This window comes from Terrapene carolina, unplaced genomic scaffold (assembly GCF_002925995.2).
Source record: "Terrapene carolina triunguis isolate 2854851 unplaced genomic scaffold, T_m_triunguis-2.0 Scaffold95, whole genome shotgun sequence".
In the NCBI taxonomy this organism is placed as follows: domain Eukaryota; kingdom Metazoa; phylum Chordata; order Testudines; family Emydidae; genus Terrapene; species Terrapene triunguis.
Genome location: NW_020664446.1, coordinates 11,425,568 through 11,446,927, shown reverse-complemented (window position 1 = coordinate 11,446,927; position 21,360 = coordinate 11,425,568). Strand labels below are relative to the sequence as shown.

The following is a 21,360-nucleotide window of genomic DNA, read 5'->3' as shown; positions in this document are numbered from 1 at the left end:
GAACAGGGGTGGCAGGAGGTTTGAGGGGAGGGTGAGGTAAGGGGTGGGTGGAAGGAAGGGAGAGAGAGGAGACAAGGGGGATGGAACTGGGGTCCGGTACGAGGGAGAGGAGCAGCCCGGCTGGGAGCAGGGGTGGGAGAAGGGGATCGGAGGGCCGGACACGCCGCGGAGGAGGAAGGGGGTCAGACGGAGATAGTTGCGGGGGGCGCTCGCCTAGCCAGGGCACTGACCTTGCGCCGTCCTCCCCTGTGTCTGCCCCGGTCCCGGTCCCGGTCCCGTCAGCGCTGTGCCCTCGGACCGTCCGGGGCAAAGCGAAAGGAAAAGTGACGGGACCCAGGCCCGCCCTCTGCCGGGCGGGCAGCTGCGGCCGCTCTTCCGGCTCAGGGGCAGATCCGAGCCCCGCCTCCTTGCGGGAGGCGCTGCCCCCTATCCCGCCCCTGAGGGGCACGGGGGTGGGGACCGAACTCCTGACGGCCCCCCTAGCGCAAGAGGGGGCGGGGCGAAGCTCCCCAAACCTGCCCCCCATCTCCCCTATGGGGAGCGCTGCGCCCCACAGACACTCCTCGGTGCCAGAATTTGGTGCGGAAATTTGCCACCTTCTCGCTATTTTGCGGCATTGGAGCCCTGAAAAGGGAATCTTTTAAAATCTCTTTGCCCTGTTGCCAACCCCCAGCCTTCAAAATCCTGTGTCCGGCCACCCAAAATCCTGAGCTTGGTTTAATAATCATGAGGGGGAGGGGTTGAAAAAAAACACAAATTCATAGTCCCTTGGAGTTTCTTTTTCATTCCCTTCTGGTTTCTTAACAATTAGGCTGTGAACACAGTATTGCCAAGTCCAAATGTTCGGCAATCAGGAGTCTGGCCCTAAAAGTCATGAGAGTGGCTTACAAATCATGAGGTGTCTTTAAAATAATAAGTGTGTGTGTGTGGGGGGGGGAGGTATTTCTCTTCTAGCTTTTGAATCTTTGAGCTGTGTTTGCTTCATCTGTTCAAGTGTTTCTCTACAATCATGAGGGTTAGAAACCTATTTCTTTTTTAAATGAAAGCTGAGAGTCTCATGGTTCCAGTAGATGGGCCTTTAAGAAAAACTAAAAATGTTGTAACTGACTGAACTAACTCCTTATGACTGCTGGGGTCTTAACAGGTCACTGTGTAAGCTCAAAAGCTTATCTTTCTCACCAACAGAAGGTCAAATAAAAGAGACTTACCTCACTGACCTTGTCTTTCTAAAATTTGTGAGACCCCAATAAAATCAACACTGCATTTAAGTCACATTTTTAAGGTTTTCTCCATACCTGCAATACCTGGAATACTTTTTTTTTAAAGCTGAGCTTCTCATGTATTCATATGACTTCATGAGCTAGGGTTTTAGAAAGACCCCAAATACCACAAGACTTGTGATAAAATCACAAAATTTGGTAACACCCTCTTCTAAAAGCAAGGCTGTTGCTAGGAAACAGGTTTGGTTTTACTTGGAACAGCTCAATTTTTGTTTCTAATAAGCATGGTTTTTGTTCAAATCCTTTTTCATTTGGTAAAATTCACATAGCTAAGCAATTTTTTTCTACAGTAAAGGACCCACTGCCAGATGATTACAAAGTAAAATGTCTACCCTGCAGAATAAATTACAGTGGTAAAATAATTTAAAACCCCTGTGACATGCATAGATCTGCAGGTGCAACCCACATTGCAGGATCAAAGCCTTAAATGGTTAAAAATTGATTATCTAGATAAAAAATCCTAGATGCACAGCATAATCTGTATCCCTGATTTTAACATGCAGGTGTGAAAACTTGGTGGCCTTACACCAAAACAGAAGGGCAATGAAGTCAACGAATAGAGAGCAGCACCCCTCTAAGGCCTAGTCTACACTAGGAGGTTATGTCGAATTTAGCAGCGTTAATTCGAATTAACCCGGCACCCATCCAGACAATGAAGCTATTTATTTCGACATAGAGGTCTCTTTAAATCAATTTCTGTACTCCTCCCCAACGAGGGGAGTAGCGCGAAATTCGACATGGCCATGTCGAATTAGGTTTAGTGTGGACGGAATTCGACGCTAATAGCTCCGGGAGCTATCCCACAGTGCACCACTCTGTTGACGCTCTGGACAGCAGTCCGAGCTCGGATGCTCTGACCAGCCACACAGGAAAAGCCCCGGGAAAATTTGAATTCCTTTTCCTGTCTGGCCAGTTTGAATCTCATTTCCTGTTTAGACATCGTGGCGAGCTCAGCAGCACTGGCAACGATGCAGAGCTCTCCAGCAGAGGTGACCATGCAATTGCTGAATAGAAAGAGGGCCCCAGCATGGACTGATCGGGAAGTCTTGGATCTGATTGCTGTGTAGGGCGATGAGTCCGTGCTTTCGGAGCTGCGATCGAAAAGACGGAATGCGAAGATCTACGAGAAGATCTCAAAAGCCATGACAGAGAGAGGATACAGCTGGGATGCAATGCAGTGCCGCTTAAAAATCAAGGAGCTGAGACAAGCGTACCAGAAGACCAAGGAGTCAAACGGACGCTCCGGATCCCAGCCCCAGACATGCCGTTTCTACGAGGCACTGCATTCCATTCTAGGTGCGGCCGCCATCACTACCCCACCACTGTCCGTGGACTCTGACGATGGGGTATTGTCGACGGCCGCTTCCTCGGAGCTGTTCACGGACGGGGAAGATGAGGAAGGAGATGAGGAGGACGAGGCAGTCGACAGCGCTTTCAACGCTGATTTCCCCGACAGCCAGGATCTCTTCATCACCCTCACGGAGATCCCCTACCAACCCTCCCAAGGTGGTAACCCCGACCGTGAATCAGGGGAAATATCAGTAGGTAAGTGTTTTAAACATTTATTTTGAATAGAATAGGCATGGTATGTTAGCAATGGGTTTTTAATGATTAGTTTGCCCTAGGCGCTTAACTTTTTAGTCCTTGCCAGTGCAGCTACTGGAAAAGTCTGTTAACATGTCTGGGGATAGAGTAGAAATCCTCCTGGGACATCTCCACGAAGCTCTCCTGGAGGTAATGTGAAAGCCTTTGCATCAGGTTCCTGGGGAGAGCGGCCTTATTGCCTCCTCCATGGTAGGAAACTTTTCCGCGCCAGGCTAGCAGCAGGTACTCCGGTATCATTGCCTGGCAAAGCATGGCGGCATACGGCCCTGGTGTTTGCTGGCATTCACGCAGCATGCAGTCTTTCTCTGCCTCCGTAATCCTCATCAGAGTGATATCACTCATGGTGACCTGCTTTGAATTAGGGGAATTTTAGTATCGGGACTGATTGCCTGTTCCTTTAAATAACTGTAACCGGCGGTTTACAGCCACACGGTGGGGGCGGGGAGGAGAACCGTTCATGCTGAGCAGTTCGCCGGCAGCGTGCAAGGATCTTTCCTGAGCCCAGCCACGTGGTGGGGGACGGGGAGGCAAACCGTTCCTGCTGAGCGGTTCGCCGGCAGGATGCAGGGATCTTTCCCGGGAACAGCCGCGACGGGGGTGGGACGGGGCAGAGTTCATGCCGGCCGGATCACCGGCAGCATGAACTGGCCAACGCTAGGAGCATTGCTTGGAACGTGAAAGGAGGGCACCGCTGTAAATTAAGCCTTAAGCAGCCAAAAGTCTACGGCTTACCATGGCCGCCTTCTGCAGAATTCCGTTGTCCGGCCCCGCTTGTGTGATCTGTACAGCAAGACCCCAGGCACTCAAGGTGAAGACAGAAAATTCGACCTTGTACTGAGTGCACATGTGATAGGTACTGTGCATGGTCTTGTTCACAGAGAAAGACTATATTCACTGTTTGCAAAAATGTATCTTTTTGAGGAATTCACTCCCTTTTTCCCATCCCACAGCTGCGAGCGTTTCCCGAGCTACCCCGGCATCCCCCTCCCAGAGGCTGGCGCAGATCAGGCGGCGAAAGAAAAGGACACGGAACGAGATGTTCTCAGAACTTATGGTCTGTTCCCGAGCCGAGGCGGCACAGCAGACCCAGTGGAGGGAGAACATGTCACAATACCAGCGATCACACAGCGAACGGGAGGACAGGTGGCGGCAGGAAGACCAGCAGGCGACTCAAACGCTGCTTGGACTAATGAGGGAGCAAACGGACACGCTCCGGCGCCTTGTAGATGTTCTGCAGGACCGGAGGCAGGAGGACAGAGCCCCGCTGCATTCTATCTCTAACCGCCCTCCCCCGCCACAAAGTCCCATCCCCCCCTCACCCAAAGTCCCAAGAAGGAGGGGTGGCAGGGGCCGTGAAAACAGTCACTCCACCCCTGCAGACTGCTCAAATTGCAGAAGGCTCTCATTCCCAAAGATTTGATACGTCCTTTCCTTCCCTCCAAATGTACCTCACCCAAGCCCCCGTCCCAGTTTCATCCCCTAACTGTGTAGTTCTTAATAAAAAATACGTTTCTGTTAATTACTGTTTCCGTCATGTTCTTTTAGAGGACAGTGTGTTTGAAGGGGGGGGGAAGGGGGTTGGTAATTGGAGAACACAGTCACCTTTACCAGGGTACAGACACGGGGGCAGGTTCAGCAGAAGGTCACACACACATTGCAGTCACTAGGCACACTGGTCAGTCTGGGAGGTGGTTTTCATGTTCTGTGTGGGAGGGCTATGTGAGTTTGTGGCGGGGGAGGGCGGTTACAGATCTTATGCAGCGGTCCTTAGCCTGGAAGACAGAGCCACGCAGCAGGGGATCTGTAACCGCCCTCCCCCGCCACAAAGTCACATAGCCCCCACACACAGAGTCCCGAAAAGGAGGGGTGGCAGGCTCCGTTGAAACAACCAGTCCACCACTGCAGACCGCTCTAGGAGCAGGAGCCTGTCATTCCTCGCATTTAGAAGCGTCCTTTCCATCACTACACCCGCTCCCCACCACACCACCCGCTCCACCCCACTGCGTCCCAGTTTCAACCCTTTACCGCGAAATCCTTAATAAAGAAAACGGTGTTAATGAACAAAGTTTCATTTATTTTATTTTTAAAGGTGTGTTGGAAGGGGGGGAAGGAGGTTGGTAACTGGAGAGGATAGTCAACATTAACTGGGTAAAGAAACGGGGGCAGGTTCAGCTTCTGTTTAAACAAACGTAATAGTCACAGGTTACCCTGCTCACTCTGGAACCTAGCTTTCAAAGCTTCCCGGATGCACAGCGCGTCCCACTGGGCTCTTCTAATCGCCCAGGTGTTTGGTTGGGCGTAATCAGCAGCCAGGCGATTTGCCTCAACCTCCCACCCCGCCATAAACGTCTCCCCCTTGCTCTCACAGAGACTGTGGAGCACACAGCAAGCTGCAATAACAATGGGGATATTGGTTTCGCTGAGATCAGAGCGAGTCAGTAAGCTTCTCCATCTCCCCTTCAGACGTCCAAAAGCACACTCCACCACCATTCTGCACTTGCTCAGCCGATAGTTGAAGAGTTCTTTTTCACTGTCCAGGGCGCCTGTATAGGGCTTCATGAGCCAGGGCATTAGCGGGTAGGCTGGGTCCCCGAGGATCACTATAGGCAACTCCACATCCCCAAGAGTTATTTTGTGGTCCGGGAAGTAAATACCTTCCTGCAGCCAGCTAAACAGACCAGAGTTCCTGAAAACGCGAGCGTCATGAACCTTGCCCGGCCATCCAGCGTTGATGTTGGTAAAACGTCCCCTATGGTCCACCAGTGCTTGCAGCACCATTGAAAAGTAGTCCTTTCGGTTAATGTACTGGCTGGCCTGGTGGGCCGGTCCCAGGATAGGGATGTGAGTTCCATCTATAGCCCCACCGCAGTTTGGGAATCCCATCACAGCGAAGCCATCTGTGATCACCTGCACGTTTCCCAGGGTCACTACATTTGAGAGCAGTAGCTCAACGATTGTGTTGGCTACTTGCATCACAGCAACCCCCACGGTAGATTTGTCCACTCCAAATTGATTCGCAACTGACCGGTAGCTGTCTGGCGTTGCAAGCTTCCAGAGGGCTATGGCCACTCGCTTCTGGACAGTCAGGGCTGCTCGCATCCGGGTGTCCTTGCGCTTCAGGGCAGGGGACAGCAACTCACAAGGTTCCAGGAAAGTTCCCTTATGCATCCAAAAGTTTCGCAGCCACTGTGATTCATCCCAGACCTGCAGCACTATGCGGTCCCACCAGTCCGTGCTTGTTTCCCGGGCCCAGAATCGCCGTTCCACAGCATCAACATGACCCATTGCCACCATGATGTCCACGACACGGGGTCCCGTGCTTTGTGAGAGGTCTGTGCCCCTCTCAGACTTAATGTCCTCACCGCGCTGCCGTAGCCTCCTCGCCCGATTTCTCAGCATCTGCCTCTGAAAAAGGTGCATGATAAGGCGCGAGGTGTTGACAACGGCCATAACTGCAGCGATGATCACAGCGGGCTCCATGCTCTCGGTGCTGTGGCATCTGCACTGTCAATCACCAGAAAAGTGCGCGAACTGATTGCCCGCCGGCACTTTCACGGAAGGAGGGCGGGAGTGAGGGTTGAATGACAACAGTTATTCAAAACCACCCTTGACACATTTTTTTACCCAGAAGGCATTGGGGGCTCGACCCAGAATTCCAATGGGCAGCGGGGACTGCGGGAACTGTGGGATAGCTACCCACAGTCCACCGCTTCCAATGTCGACGCTTGCCCCGTTAGTGTGGAATCACAAAGTCGAATTACTGTCCTTAGTGTGGATACACACGTTCGACTTTGTAATATCGGTTCCACAAATTCGCTTTAAGTAAAATCGAACTACTCTCGTAGTGTAGACATACCCTAAGGAACTCCAACAAGAACTGGAAATGCCAGACTGGACTCAGTCCTGTTTCATTCTTCCAATTCTAGGCCACTCTTTAAAAGTAGTTAAAACATTTATTTTTATTTATTCTTATAATTTTTACTTCAACCCCATCCATGGCTTTGGCTGCTTTCGCAGTAATTAAAAATACATAATATGAATATAAGCAATACCATTGCTGCAATGGCCATTGTCATCTCCTCTCCTGGACAGAAGAACCTCAAGTGAGTTATTTAATAATATTATTATATTAGATTTTCTAGCTGTGATGTAACTAGGCCTATTATCTTGGCTCCAGTAGACTTTCCTAATCATTCCAATGTATTCAGCATGCAGCAGCTTAGGTGATTAGGCCTTTTACCATCCTACTGCATTATACCCAGGAACCCAACAGAGCCAATCCCAAATGTACTGTCCTCTTAGTCTTTTGTGTACCTGATATACTCTGGGTATAAGAACTCAACTCTCATTCCTTGACTTCAGTGGGAGCAGTATTGAGACCAAAGGGCTCATCCTGTTAATATTTAGTACCAAGCATAGGCCCTAATCCTGTGAAGACTTACACATAGTCAACAGGACTATTCACAGTGCTTAAAATTAACCACATGAGTAAGTCTTTGTACAATTGGGACCATAGTGCTTACTACTGTGTCTCTTCAGAGCAGGGACTTTGTCACCACCATTTTCTATACAGTGCTAGTACACTGTTAGCATTCAGTAAAAGTAATAAGTTCAGCAGAGTTGGGTATCATCAGGAATTGGATAGGAGGCTTCCTTATAGTACCTAACTGCTAAGGAGAGTGGTGTTGGGGATTCAATAGATTGTAGTTTACTCTAGAGGAAAGTACCTAGCAATGTCCCATTGTTAAGGGACACTGCTGTTGGAGGTTCTGTAATTCAGGTGAGATGTAAAACTTAGGCCCTGACCACTTGCAGTTGTGAAAAAGTCCATGCTATCTTTTGTAAGAGTAGGATTGGTAACCTGCAGTGTTAGGAGTGACAGTTTACCTATTCACATTCTTCCATAGTTTCATTTGGATGAGGCATTTTTCACTTTCTGATCTACACTGCTCTGCTGATGCGGTACATTATTAAATAGCTGCTTTGTGACTGCTCTTTTGTGGTTGATAGGCCAAGTGTCCTGTTTGTTAATGCTTGGAATTCTTTGAAATAAAAGGCTTCCCCCAATCCCACGTGGGGCCTCCCTGTATCTCAATGGCAGAAGCAATAGAAGGAGAAGAGGGGCAGAGAATGAGCGTGGTATTGGCTTTGCCTCCCCACAGCCCACCAAGTGCAGGTGAGTTGCATTAAGGGGAAGTAATTTGCTATGGTCTGCGATGTAGCAGGAGCAAATGGGGAGCACAGAAGAAATTGTGAATCTCTGAGTTAAAGTTTCTTCCTTGAACTTCTGGGGTGGCACAGCTACCTTACACAGGGCTGTTCCTAAAGGGACAGACTATCCCTTAGTGAGCTCATATACCCCACATGGAGGTGACCAGCTACCTACTAATTTGATAATGGTACTGTTGATACCATTAGCTCCATCCTGGGGTTATGACAACTAGTATTAAACTGCAAAGCCTAGAAACTGAATGACCAGTTTCTATCATTCACATGAACATGATTCTTTTCTATGAGTTCACTCTTCTATTTAGAGAAAGATGTCACTGAGAGCTCCCCTTCTGTACGTACTTACCCAGTTGCCAAAATAACCCCTCTTAGTAACTGGCAGCTTTAAAAGCCAGTCAGCAGCTGACTTCGAAGCAGAAGGTCAGCAAAAGGGAGTGAGACGCTTCGATTCAGAACTTTAATGTGATCCTTGACTGCAGAGCAAAAGGGCTTGATTGGGCTGTTTGGAGTGTGTTACATACAGACTGGAAAGTCATCTTCATAGTCTTTGAACCTTTTGTGTATATATAGATATATATATTCTTCACTCTGTTGATTTCAAGATGAATGTGCAGCCTTGTGCTAGATGCGGCTTTGGGGTTTACTCTGCTGAGAAGATTAACTGTATAGATCAGGTCAGTAGACATTCTCTATCTTGGTCATTTTGAACGTTAATAAACATATGCATTGGTACTTTATTTTTGGGCCTAATCCTGCTTCCATTGAAGACACTGCCAAAGCTCCCCAGACTGTACATTCTTTATTCCTACTGGATTTCAGAACTGAGATGAACTTCATTATAAAAGTTTGTTGGAACAAAATTAAAAACAACAAACAAATTCGAAATGACAATAGATCTATTTAGTACATGTTCATTCACACAGTGGGAAATGGTTATTAATTCTATGGATAGAAGGGATCAATATTGCTGTTTAAAATCACTAGAATAATACAATATGAAATACAAGTAACTTTCACTATATTTTTATCTTTTGGAATTCTAGACATGGCACAAAGCCTGTTTTCACTGTGAAGTCTGCAAGATGATGCTAACTGTAAATAACTTTATCAGCTATCAGAAAAAGCCTTACTGTCAAGCGTAAGTGTGTTTCCTTATAAAAAAATAATCATGGTGTAAAATTTAAGTTACCATAATTCATCAGAAGAGTATGTTTGGGACAGATTCTGGTCTCACATACTGTGGTGTGAAACCAGAATAACTCTACTGATTTAGTTGGTGTTGGTCTTGCTTTGAGCAGGGGATTGGACTCGATGACCTCCTGAGGTCTCGTCCAACCCTAATATTTTATGATTCCATGATACTTCAGTAGAATTACTCTGGATTAATATGGGCAGCACTGGCAGATGAGATCAGAATCTGACCTCATATGTAACATTTCCACATTTGTCATGTCGTCTTGTAGCTTAAAAGACACCAAAATAAGTGTCATTTGAAGTATTTAGAAAAGTAAACTATTGTGACTATACTAGGATTTCTGTATCGGCGATTAAGAGTTAACAAGATGTGAATTCACTTAGTAGCCAGAAAAATATGTAAAATGCAGATTTTAGAGGGAGGGTTTTTTCTGAAAGTTTTTTATTTCATAATGATCAATTCCTGTCAAATTTGTCATTTGAAAGGAAGAGCTGACAGTTGTTTTTTATTCTATTATTCTCTTTTGTTATTAGAAACACAGCATTGATATGATATGATCATTAAAATTAATTTAGTTGTAGGCACCTACTCCATAAAACAATAACTTGTGTGTAACCCAATAGTCATGTTGGGGTGGGGGACAGGTTTGTTCAGTGTTTTTAAGAAATATCAAACTAAAAAGAAAACCTATCTTTCTGGTGGTCAATAACATACATTTCTAATTTCGCATTACACTTTCTTTTGTAGACATAACCCAAAAAACAATACATTCACAAGCATATATGAGACACCAGTAAATATAAACGTGAAGAAACAATCAGAAGCAGGAAGTGAGGTAAGAAGCTTTTGGAACAAGTGTGTTTTATATTCAGATGTATTTTATGTTTCAAAAAGACACCATTGTAGTCATGTATTCTGTTCTAGAAATGTTCTAAAACACAAAGTCCAGACAGAAACTCCTTCTCCTCTCCCATGGTCTCTTTGAGAGTATTAAAAGTTTGTATCCAGGTTTGGATCAGAATTTTGCAAATGGGCTCATAATGGGCCACAACAATCAAATACACCCATACTTAAGGGGTTTGAAATCCAGATTTGGATTCAAATTTCCCAGTTTGATTCCATCTGTTGCTTGGTTATGCTGGTATATAGAATTGTTACAATTGTCCCTTAGAAATATATCAATTTTATGTAGAAGAAGACACATTTTGTAACATTTGTTATAAATATTTCAGTGAATGCTGGAGCTGGTTGGAAAATTTTGAAATTTAGACCAAATGAGGGAAAATGTCTAAAATTTTATATGCAGTGTTGCTGTAGATGAGTCAGTCCTAGGATATTAGAGAGACAAGGTGGATGAGGTAATTTTGTGGAATATTTTTTCCTTTTTTCAACAAGAAATTTTTTTCTATCTCTGGTGAATTTGTATCCTATGTGTTCAGTATTCATTTTAAAAAGAGGAATAATGTATTGTGCCTGTTCAACTCTACATTGGAGAAACAAGGTGGGTGAGGTAACATCTTTCATGGAACCAACTTCCGTTGGTGGGAGAGACAAGCTTTTGAGCTTACGCAGAACTCTTCTTCATGTCTGGGAAATGTATTCAGGGTGTCACAACTAAATACAGGGTGGAACAGATTGTTTAGTGTAAGTAGTTAACACATATTACATGTATTCTAGACCTGAAGAAGAGTTCTGCATAAGCTCAAAAGCTTGTCTCTCTCACCAACAGAAATTGGTCCAATAAAAGATGTTACCTCATCTGCGTTATCACTCTACAAGGCTACAACACTTCATACAACTCTACATTATAAGGCCGTTGAGTTCCATTGCAAAGAAAGAGAGCAAAACAATAGTTTTGTCAGTATCGCTAGGAAACCCCAAGGTAGAATTATAGCCTTACTTCTTGTACATTTGGGGCCTCACAGTCCTTACTCGGGCAACGAATCGATTAATATTATTGGGAATCTTCCTGATTGAGAAATGCAGGCTCAGTGTGTAAAGGGATACTTATCTAATATTCTAAGTGGCAGTGCTCACAGAAAATTGCTAGGAATGCTGAACAAAGCTGTGTAAACTTGATAGTGTCAGTCATGTGGGTTCATGAAGACATTTTCTTAAACTTTCTATCGCTTGTTTTGAATTCTGAGTTCAAATGAACCTGAAAACACCAAGCAAAACTTGACTGAAATCCCCAAGTCTTTGATACCAAGCCACAAAGTAGCTTCAGTTTTATTATAATCTGTACCCAGGAGGGTTTTCAAGCATCTGATGAACTTGGGCTGAGATTTATAAAAAATACAAAGTCAGGTTTTGCATGGTTTTGTTTTGAGAACATTTTCACTGAAATATTATGGGTGCATTGGATTTTCTTGTATCTGTATCTGTATCAAAGGCTGTTGTGCTCCTGAAAAACACTGGGGGAGCTCAAAGTCTTTTTGTTTGATGGCATTCTTTCCTGTCTTGTGGTGTTTTCCTCCAAAGACATTAGTTTCAATTTTGTATTTCTGGTAACTTTAACATTAGAAAAGTACATAGTAAGATTGCAAATAACCACTGGTAACTGGCCCATTTCCATATGTAATGTTGCTTTACTGACTTTAGTCCCCTTTGATACTATAAAAACTACTACTATTATTATTACATATAGTAAGCATAAACAGTGTGTTCATACATGATTTCACATCCTACTAAAAATTCTCTGTAAATAAGGGAAGAAAGTTGTATTATTTAAATTATTGCACACACTCTTCATATTTTCTCTGCTTTCTGGACAATGCAGGCATCATACATTTAGCAGCATTCATCATACGTTGCACTTTTTCTCCCATTTTTCTTGCACACCATTTTTATGCATCAGGTTTTTGTAATAACTCAGACACTCTTACAACAACAACCAGTATACTTCCTTTAAATTGCGTGTGACAGAGCTGGTCTGGAATGAGTCTGGGATTATTGCAGGTTCTATTTCTGTTTGCAGACTGTGATATGAGATCGCCGTTACTTCCAGTGTGTTTGTGTGTATATATACATGCAAGGCAAATTATAGTTCAGAGATCACTTTCCCTTCCTTTCTCACCTAGAGCAACTCCTGTCCCTTTCAATCACATAGGGAATTTTGAACTCCAAAACTGGGGTTGCTAAGTGTATTTAAGGGCCTGATTCTGCAGTCCTTACTCACTGAAAGTCCCCATTCACTTATATGGCAGTTTTTGGTCTAGAACTGCGTATGCTAAATGTATAAAAGAATTCTCACTTGAGAAAATATTTGAGCTGAAATGTTAATGATCTCAAGTAAAAAGCATATTCAACTGGTAAAACTGAATAAGCTTTTACTTGAGAACATTACATGACATTAGAGAACAAGGATGATTTTGCTCTTAAGGCACTAAACTAGGACTCAAGATATGAGTGCAATTCCTTGCTCTGCCACTGACTTCCTGTGAAGCATCAGGCAAGTCACTTAATCTATCTCTGCTGCTTCTCTTCACCTGTAAAATGGAGATATTGATACATATTTTCAGCATTCTTCTGTCTTGTCTATTTAAATTGTAAGCTCTTCAGGGCAGCAGCTGTTTCTTATGTGCAGGTACAATACCTAGCACAGATAGCGCCCTGATCTCAGTTGAGGCTTCTAGGTGCTATTGCAAAACAAATACTAAATTATAATAAAGTGAAGACATGGAGCTCAATTTTGCCATTAATTTACATTTGTGCAACCTCACTGACTTCACTGAGGTTGCACAGGATAAAGGAGGTAGAATATTACCCACTGACTGATACACAGGACCAATGTTTCATAGTAACACTTGAACTGTATGTTCTGTGCAGATTTCTCTCTTGATTTCAGTTGTCATTATATTACTGGTGTCTAAGAACCAAATTCTCTTCTCAGATTTTCATGGTAGGTTTCAACTCCAGTGTGCTGCTCCTCCTATATGTGTATAACTCCAGTGTCAGCAGAATATCTTAGGGCTAGTCTACACTTACCCGGTAGTTCGACGGCTGCGAATCGAAGTTCCGAGTTCGATTTATCGCGTCTGGTCTGGACGCGATAAATCGAACCAGGAAGTGATCCCCGTCGACTGCGGTACTCCAGCTCAGCGAGAGGAGTACCGCGAAGTCGACGGGGAGCCTGCCTGCCGCGTGTGGACCGCGTCTGAACCGCGGTAAGGTCGAAGTAAGGTATGTCGAATTCAGCTACGTTATTCACGTAGCTGAATTTGCGTACCTTACTTCGATTTGGGGGGTAAGTGTGGACCAGCCCTTAGTCAGAAGCCACTATGTGGATCAGAGAACAGATGTTTGCACTAAGGGATAAATCTAACCTCCTTCACCACCGGTACCTTAGGCAGTGGTGGAAGGCACGCAGAATGCAGGTCTGTGCTCCTTGCATAGCACAGAGTCTACTGCTTGTGTAGCCTTCCTGTATGGCAGTTGGTAGGTGGAGGATGGTGATAAACAAAAGAATCGAAGTAGAATTGGCAAGTAAAGGGGACTCTGGTGGGGTGGCAAGGAAGAAGAGAGTGCAGTGAGCAATGGTTTCTCAAAGGCCGCAGAGTTTGGGTTGTCTAGGCCTGTGTGTTTTGTAGGTCCTAACATAAAATGGCGTGTCTCTATGGTCTGGTCTACACTAAGGGGGGGATCGATTTAAGTTATGCAACTTCAGCTACGTGAATAACGCAGTTTGCACTTACTGTATAGTACTATGTACCCAGGCATGTTCAGCACTTTCCCACCTTAAAATCATGGCCTCAGGCATCCATGATGCGAGAAAAACCTATACATAATTATGCCATTATTTTTTGTAGATTAAATATCGAGAAGAGGGGGAACGATTCAAATCGTTTTTTCACTGGGATGTGGCATCCAGAGATATGGAAGCGGCCCATAGAGTTCAACAGCTGGCCAGACAGGTTAGAGACATTCTTCAAGTACACACGTTCATGTGAGCAGCTAGTATGCAATTCACCAAGCATCGGCCGGGTATGAGCTACTGCCCCATGCTAAATGGGATGATTATTGCTATGCTTTTATTCACCATATTTCAGTCATGAGAGTCCATTTATTATTATTTCCTTAATAGCTTGTTTAACTTTCACTTGCTTTTCCAGGTAGCATATTTTAGTCATTAAAAAGAGGAGAGCAAGAGTCAGGAGATTTGGATTCTATTCCTGACTCAGCCATGGAGTCATGCGTGAGCTTGGTCAAGTCACTTACCTTCTCTGTGCCTTTGTTTCCCTTTCTGTAAAATGGATATAATCAGACTTGCCCATCTCTGTAAAACTTTCAGAGATCCTCAGATGAAAGGTGCTGTGTAAGTGCTAAGTATTATTATAATCCATCATTTGTCTTGCCACTTTTTCTATTTACTGCAAATATTGAATGAAATTCTGGCCCCATTAACGTCAATGGTAAAACTCCCATTGACTTCACTGAGGCCAAGATTTCACCCAATGTGTTTTGCTAGTGGTTTTTTTCTGCCTACCCCAGTTTCTCCTCTGACTTGATCCTGAAGTAGAGCCATAATGCTGAATTTGTGACAGTATTAATTTTCAAGGTGAATGTCGCAAACCCAGGATCAGGGACAGGAAGAAAGTGGGCAGGAAGTTAGGAATCCCTGATTAAACTCATCTATGTGAGCGAGTAATAAAGGGAGAACAGAAAACTACTGCCCAAGATAACTATTTATTTTTTTTTAAAAGTTTTTTGCTAGTGTTAAAAAATAAATAAATCTCCCTTAACATAGAGATGGGAACAATAATAGAAAATGTAAAGGGCTAGCTCGATGATTTATTGGGCTATAGAACCATTCATCTTATTTTGGTGGTTCAGACCCATCCTACGTTAGTAATAAGTAAAATATGCTGCTTTTGAAATGGTCTAAGCCCATTATCACTCTTCTTGGCAGTCTCAGCAGACAGCCCAAATACTCACAAGTCTATAAATAACTGTCCTTTCGAGAAGATGTCCCTTTTGGCAGGGCAATCTGGATGCTGCCTGTGCAAGCAAATAGAGGACTTCACTTTTCAGAGCTTTCAGTCTGGCACTTTTCACACTCTGAATTCTTATGAAATAAGTCTGACAAAAAAGAAAATATCCATCTTCAATTGCTGAATTTTCAGATTTGCCTGCACATCTAGCACAGATTTAGCATCAACAGTAATGCTGGTCTAGCAAATTCATTGCTGTCTGCATGACGTTCGGCGTTACTCAGCAAATGTTTTACTGGAGTTTTGGGAAATGGGCCCTAATTTCATATCACTAAAGCAAATCTTATGGAACGTGCTCAGAAATATTCTTTGATGTGGAAAGGATCAGCACAAAATTCATAACACTTAAGATCCGCCTATGTTCTCCAAATGAGACTGAAGAGGAGCATAGACCTCATGCTTTCCCTCTGCATAGGAATATGTTTCACCCATAGTGAATGATGGTTTTCTTTTCCCTGCCTGGCAGATTAACTGTTCGGGTTTAAAAATGAGTATACACATTTCCGCTGACTTAATCTTTCCTTTTTTAGAAAGCCTTCCAAGCTGCATATGAGGAAAACAAATCCTGGTATTCTGGAACCATCCCAGATCCTGAAACGGTCAGGATAGCTCAGGCACAGAAGACTCTCGGTGATGTATGTGGGCTGACATTCGCAATAACTTTATTTGTATGAGTTATAGTGTTCTGAGGACTTTCCAGTTTAGAATAGCCAAACTTTCAATAACAAATTACAAAAGGAGAAGGTGACATGCATTTACTGCTATGTTGAGAGAGAGTGTTGAGCCTTGTGAGCGCTATCTATATATACCGTCAAGGTCACCTAACAGTGTTACTGCCAAGCTTAGAAATTATATTCAAGTGGAACTACCATGAACTTCTGCAATTAAGATACACTTCAGCTACAGGAGAGTAACATCTTAAGTAACTTTGATTGTAGATGGAATCCAACATATTTCTACATCTTCCAGTGGTGCTACCACCTATAGGCTGCACCAACAGTGGATTACACATCTTATTTTTTGTAGAGTAGACAAGGATCTATTGCTGTTCCATCAACCTGAAGTGAATGGAAATCAAACTTAGTATAAGAATTGAAGATCTGTGCCTATGCAAGGTGGTCTTTACTAAACTAGTGACTAATGTAAATATTTTGTTTGCAAAAATATTGAAGGAAAAGATTATAAACAGATTTTTTCCACTTTACATAGGAAATGTTCCTAAATTTCAAACTTATAAAATACATTTTCTTTTATGTGTCAATTATTTTAAAACTCTTTAAACATGTGTAGCCAAACTGATGGGACCTGTGATTTCCACTTTGGTTAAGTCCATTATAGGTTTTTAAAAGTCATCAGGATAATATAACCCAAAACAATTAGAATGTGTGCATTAAAAGAGGTGGACAGAGGGTTTTTCTTTAACAAAATAAAAATTATATAATTTTCTAGTTGAAATACACAGAAGAATATGAACAACAGAAAGGCAAAGGCAGTTTTCCAGCCATGATGACTCCAGCTTACCAGATAGCTAAGAAAGCCACTCAGCTAAGCAGTGAAGTAAGTCCCAATTTGTGTGTGTCAAACTTATTGAAGTTCAACGAAACTTGGATTTAAAACAGTTCATGTTAAAAGGTGCATTCCATAGCCAACAGTCATTGTAAAATAACTCCCGTAAAAGTGAAAAAAACCTTGAATGTGATACATTGACACAGGAGTCTCTAGCAAACTAGCTAGCCTTGGAAGAATGTCACATATAACAAGTGGAGCTTGAAACTTGTCTGTTTCACCAACATAAGTTGGTCCAATAAAAGATGTTGCCTCACCCACCTTGTCTTTCATGTATAACAAGTGACAGTATGGGCATTTTCTAAGATCTATGGGACACTTATGACATCATGGCCATCTCAAATTTAAAAAAAAAATGAATTGCTGTACCATTCTATACCCTGTGAATTATTTACTCTTATTTTCCTTTTTTATTTTTATTCATTTATTTATCCACTTATTCTAACTTTTTCATCTCTCTTTCCCTTTTAGTATGTAAAATTATATATCAGTACACTAGTAAATTAATTTGCCTAGAATTTACTTTAACTTATCTATGCACGTAATGTACCATGTTATAAAAATAACAATCCAATCCAAAGAAATCCAGTGAAAATAAGAACCATACAAAGCATTTGAAAAATACTGCTGTGGCTTCCATGTATAGCATCAACCATTGCAATAATACAATTGTAAGCTATAGGGGTTTGGGTCATTACTGAAGAATCTTGTAGTGATTTTATTGAAGAATATTGTTCACCCAAAACAAACATTTTGGACCATATCAAGCTGCTCCCACTGAGTTTGGAGTCTTTCCATTGACTTTAATAGGCATTGCACTGGGGCCTTAAAATGAAGACAGCTTACTATGTTGTAGATATCAGCATAACCACTCTTATTTTTTTTTCTGTTTATCTGTATTAGTAAAGAGAGAATGCTGTATAAAGTACCAGAAAAAAATATTTTTTCCCCATAGCGCAGTTTTCTTTCATTGCCATAAAATGAACACCTCTGGCACTTGATAGATCCAGACAGGCTGAGTGAAATAATAGAACAATTAAACTAATGCACATAGTTTGATGAGTAAAATCAGAACACACTGTAGTGACAGCCACTTTTAGTCAGTAGTAGATACACCTGCCTTTGTATTTACAGCTGAGGGACTTATATTAAGGACAGAAAACTGTGAATAATTCATTAGCTGAAACAAAGGTCAGTTCTTCTGTTGCCTTTTCAAGCCTTATGGAAGGAAATACCCAGATATTTGCTAGTAAATAGTTTTAAAATGCATTTTATATCTTCTGCCTCCCAGGTGGCATATAAGCGAGGACATGAAGACAGAGTTTCCAGCTATACCACTGTCGTAGACACTCCAGATCTACTGCATGCAACGGCTGGAGGGAAGCTTATGAGTGATGTAAGCATAACAGGAGAGAACAAGCAACCTGTTTAAATCCTGAATAATCCCTAGAGCTGGCCTATCCTGAGTACAGAATGAGGCTGGGGTCTTTTGGGAAAAATAGTATTTGATCATGTAATTAATGACTATACATACAAGGCTGTGAGGTGGTGAGGGATGATGGTGAACGAAGGTTGCGCAGGCAACTTTACTCTGACATTTCCTGACTTTTGAGTGGTTGACTTTGCAACCTCAGTAATGTTCTTTTAAGGTAGCTTTTTTGTGTGTAGCAGATATAAATGTGCGCGATATACTTGTTCCTACCTTATCTTGCTTTTTTTACAGCTGAAATACACAGGAGAATATGAACAGCAGAGAGGGAAAGGCAGCTTTCCTGCTATGATCACTCCAGCTTATCAGATAGCCAAGAAAGCTAATGAACTAGCCAGTGATGTAAGTATCAAATGCAATTCTTTTGAGGAAAAAAATCCAACAGATTTAGGGCCAAATTCTTTTCTGGCAAAATCCCATCAGTGCCAGTGGAGTTACATCAGCAGAGAATGTGGCCTGTAGGATTTCAGGTAATTATTTTTGCATGGACAGGTCCTGTGTTATACACGAGGGAAAATAAGGCCATTATATTTTGAAAGCAATACTGTTAATCTCTGGGGGCAGAAGGCCCTCCCAAGCTGCACTTGGACACAGAGGAATGAGGGGCGTGGCCATAAGGAGCCACTAGTGACTCTCTGATCCCACTCTGCTCAGTTTTGGCATAAGTTAGAGGAGCAGCTCTAATTTATACCACAGGCACAAGGTCCCTCTTACAGGAGGATTGGTTTTAGCAGAGCTCTGCCCCTGCCCTTGCTCACCCCTGATCCCCTCTCCTTCCCTTTATGTTGGTGCAGGAGTGAGCTTTGACTGAGAGGCACAAAGTGAACTAGAGAAACCAGTCTTTGGAGTATTAAGTATATATGTATAAATAAAATGAAATATGGAAAGCCTTTCAAATGTATGTTGGCTCTGGACTGATATTATTTCAGAACCACCCCCCTCTCTTGCCATTCTCTTGGAGTATTATTGTGCATGGTGCCGAGCACTCTGGTGAGGGGCTGAATGCCCTGCATTCCTGCTGAAGTCATTTGGAGCTGAACTCACGTCGCAGCTCTCAGGAGTGCTAAGCACCTTTCAGGATTGACCCTCCATGGAGCAGTGTGAGCCTGGGATCTTTAGTGAATGTCATTTGTCTGCCTTTGCCTCAGTGCCACAATTACGTTTGTTGTGTACATTTGTGGTGTTAAATGTGTACCAACCCCACTGCCAGAAGCTGTGATGATTTTAAAAAAGCAGTTTCAAGGGAAGATAACATTACCAGCCTCCTACGAGGCTAAATTAAATCATGTGTGTTCAAACTGACTCATTAGTATCAATTTTTACTCAGGCAGTGAAAGGAAATACGTATAGCATATTGTGCTAGCTACATGGAATGTAGCTTAAAACCAGAATGGAGAATTTTCTGGTTATTAATTCATCAGTGAAAGTCAAGAAGGACCCTTAGTCTTAAAGACAAAGGCAGATGAGTTCCAAACATTGAAACTTTATACACTGCCCTTGATCTGTGGAGGAACTCTTATTGGTGTAAAAAATCACCTGTGTAGGATAAAGGGCAAGCTTGCATATAGCTTGTAGGCATTATTTTGACTTCAGTAGAGAGATTGTAAATCTTGGGCCTGAACTTGAAAGCTGCTCACCTAAAGCTACCACTGGGCCTAGTGACATGCTAGTGATCAGCACCTCTCAGAATCAAGCCTCTTATTATTAAAAATAATTATTGGTGGGCAAATGATCCTGCAGTAGAGTGTGCAAAGCACATTGAGATCAGGTAGGATGAAAAGCACTATATAGAGACTCTGCACTTATGTGACTTATGTGTTTATTTTTAACCTTCTGGCACATCAGATGTTAGCCACTGCCAGATGTAGAATGCTATACTTAGCAAACTAATGATCTGAACTGATATAGCAAGTCCTATGTTCTTAAAATTTTATTAAATACAAGTAGAAAACTTGGCTTCTGAAGACTGGTTGCAGTGGAAATTTTTTGGCAAACCTTTATTATTAACATGTGCATGTGATTTATTATACGGCATGTATGTAACAGGCTGAACTCGTCTGGCTTGATCTTCTTTTCTTTCTGTTAGGTGAGGTATCATCAAAAATATGAAAAAGAGATGAAGGGAAAAGCCAGCCATGCAACTGGAACAGATGATGCTTTCACAAAAGAAAATATAGATCACTTTAGCCAGGTATGCAACAACTAAGAGATACTCATGTACCCATGCTACAGCTGGTTGTTAATACTGCCAAATGCTTAGAGTTTACTAATGGCAATGAGATTTGCTGTCCCCTGTTGTAAACTTTGTTTTCCCATATGAGAAATCAAGACCTCAAGGAGAGAGCAGCATGATAATACCATAGTCTGAGTACAGTAACTCCTCACTTAACGTTGTAGTTATGTTCCTGAAAAATGCAACTTTAAGTGAAACAATGTTAAACGAATCCAATTTTCCCATAAGATTTAATGTAAATGCAGGGGGTTAGGGTCCAAGGAAATTTTTTTGGGGCAGACAAATGGCATTATACTGTACAGTCCTGTGCTGTACTGTGGTTGGGAAGTGCCCCTGGCTTACCCCACACAGGCACAGCCCGCTGCAGATAATGAGGCAGGCAAGGACGCTAGGAAGCACCTTGCGCAGCAGCAGCTTCCCTCCAGAAGAACAGGTGCTGACTTTGCTGGGGGATGCTCCAGGCCTGCCTCTTCCCGTCCCCGCTCCATTCCAGGCCCACCTCTTCCCACCCCCACTCCACCTCCTCCCCAGAGTACGCCACGTCCCCGCTCCTCCCCCTTCCTCCCAGCGCTTCCCTGCCCCCAAACAGCTGTTTGGCAGCACTTAGGACTTTCTGGGAGGGAGGGGGAGGAGCGGAGACGCGGCGCTTCCTCGCTCCTCTCCCTCCCACCAGTGGCAGATTTAGAGTTAGTGGGGCCCTGTGCTCAGGTTCATTTTTGGGGCCCCCCTGGGGGGAGCATTCTCTCTTATCTCCTCCCCCCCCCCCGTTTTTC

At 43.3% G+C, this 21,360-nt stretch overlaps 2 protein-coding genes across 5 annotated transcripts in view; one reads left to right on the top strand and one right to left on the bottom strand.

Moving 5' to 3' along the window:
- The window catches only part of CASP7 (caspase 7), a 30,889-nt gene extending 30,505 nt beyond the window's left edge, over positions 1-384 (bottom strand). The window contains exon 1 of one of the 2 annotated variants that reach the window (XM_026651142.1): positions 231-384. The gene's annotated coding sequence lies outside the window, so the exon portion shown is untranslated. The remainder of the gene's footprint in view (positions 1-230) is intronic. The other variant, XM_026651144.2, reaches the window with a different exon arrangement.
- Positions 385-8,600: 8,216 nt separating this feature from the next.
- The window catches only part of NRAP (nebulin related anchoring protein), a 66,803-nt gene continuing 54,043 nt past the window's right edge, over positions 8,601-21,360 (top strand). For 2 of the 3 annotated variants that reach the window (XM_029911350.1, XM_029911349.1), the window contains exons 1-5: positions 15,853-15,934; positions 16,749-16,856; positions 18,157-18,261; positions 18,589-18,696; positions 20,441-20,545. In XM_029911350.1, coding sequence (XP_029767210.1) covers positions 16,803-16,856; positions 18,157-18,261; positions 18,589-18,696; positions 20,441-20,545 — 372 coding nt within the window. In that variant the 5' untranslated portion in view covers positions 15,853-15,934; positions 16,749-16,802. Of the gene's footprint in view, positions 8,789-9,157; positions 9,253-10,056; positions 10,145-14,117; positions 14,223-15,829; positions 15,935-16,748; positions 16,857-18,156; positions 18,262-18,588; positions 18,697-20,440; positions 20,546-21,360 lie in introns of those variants that run through there. The other variant, XM_026650949.2, reaches the window with a different exon arrangement.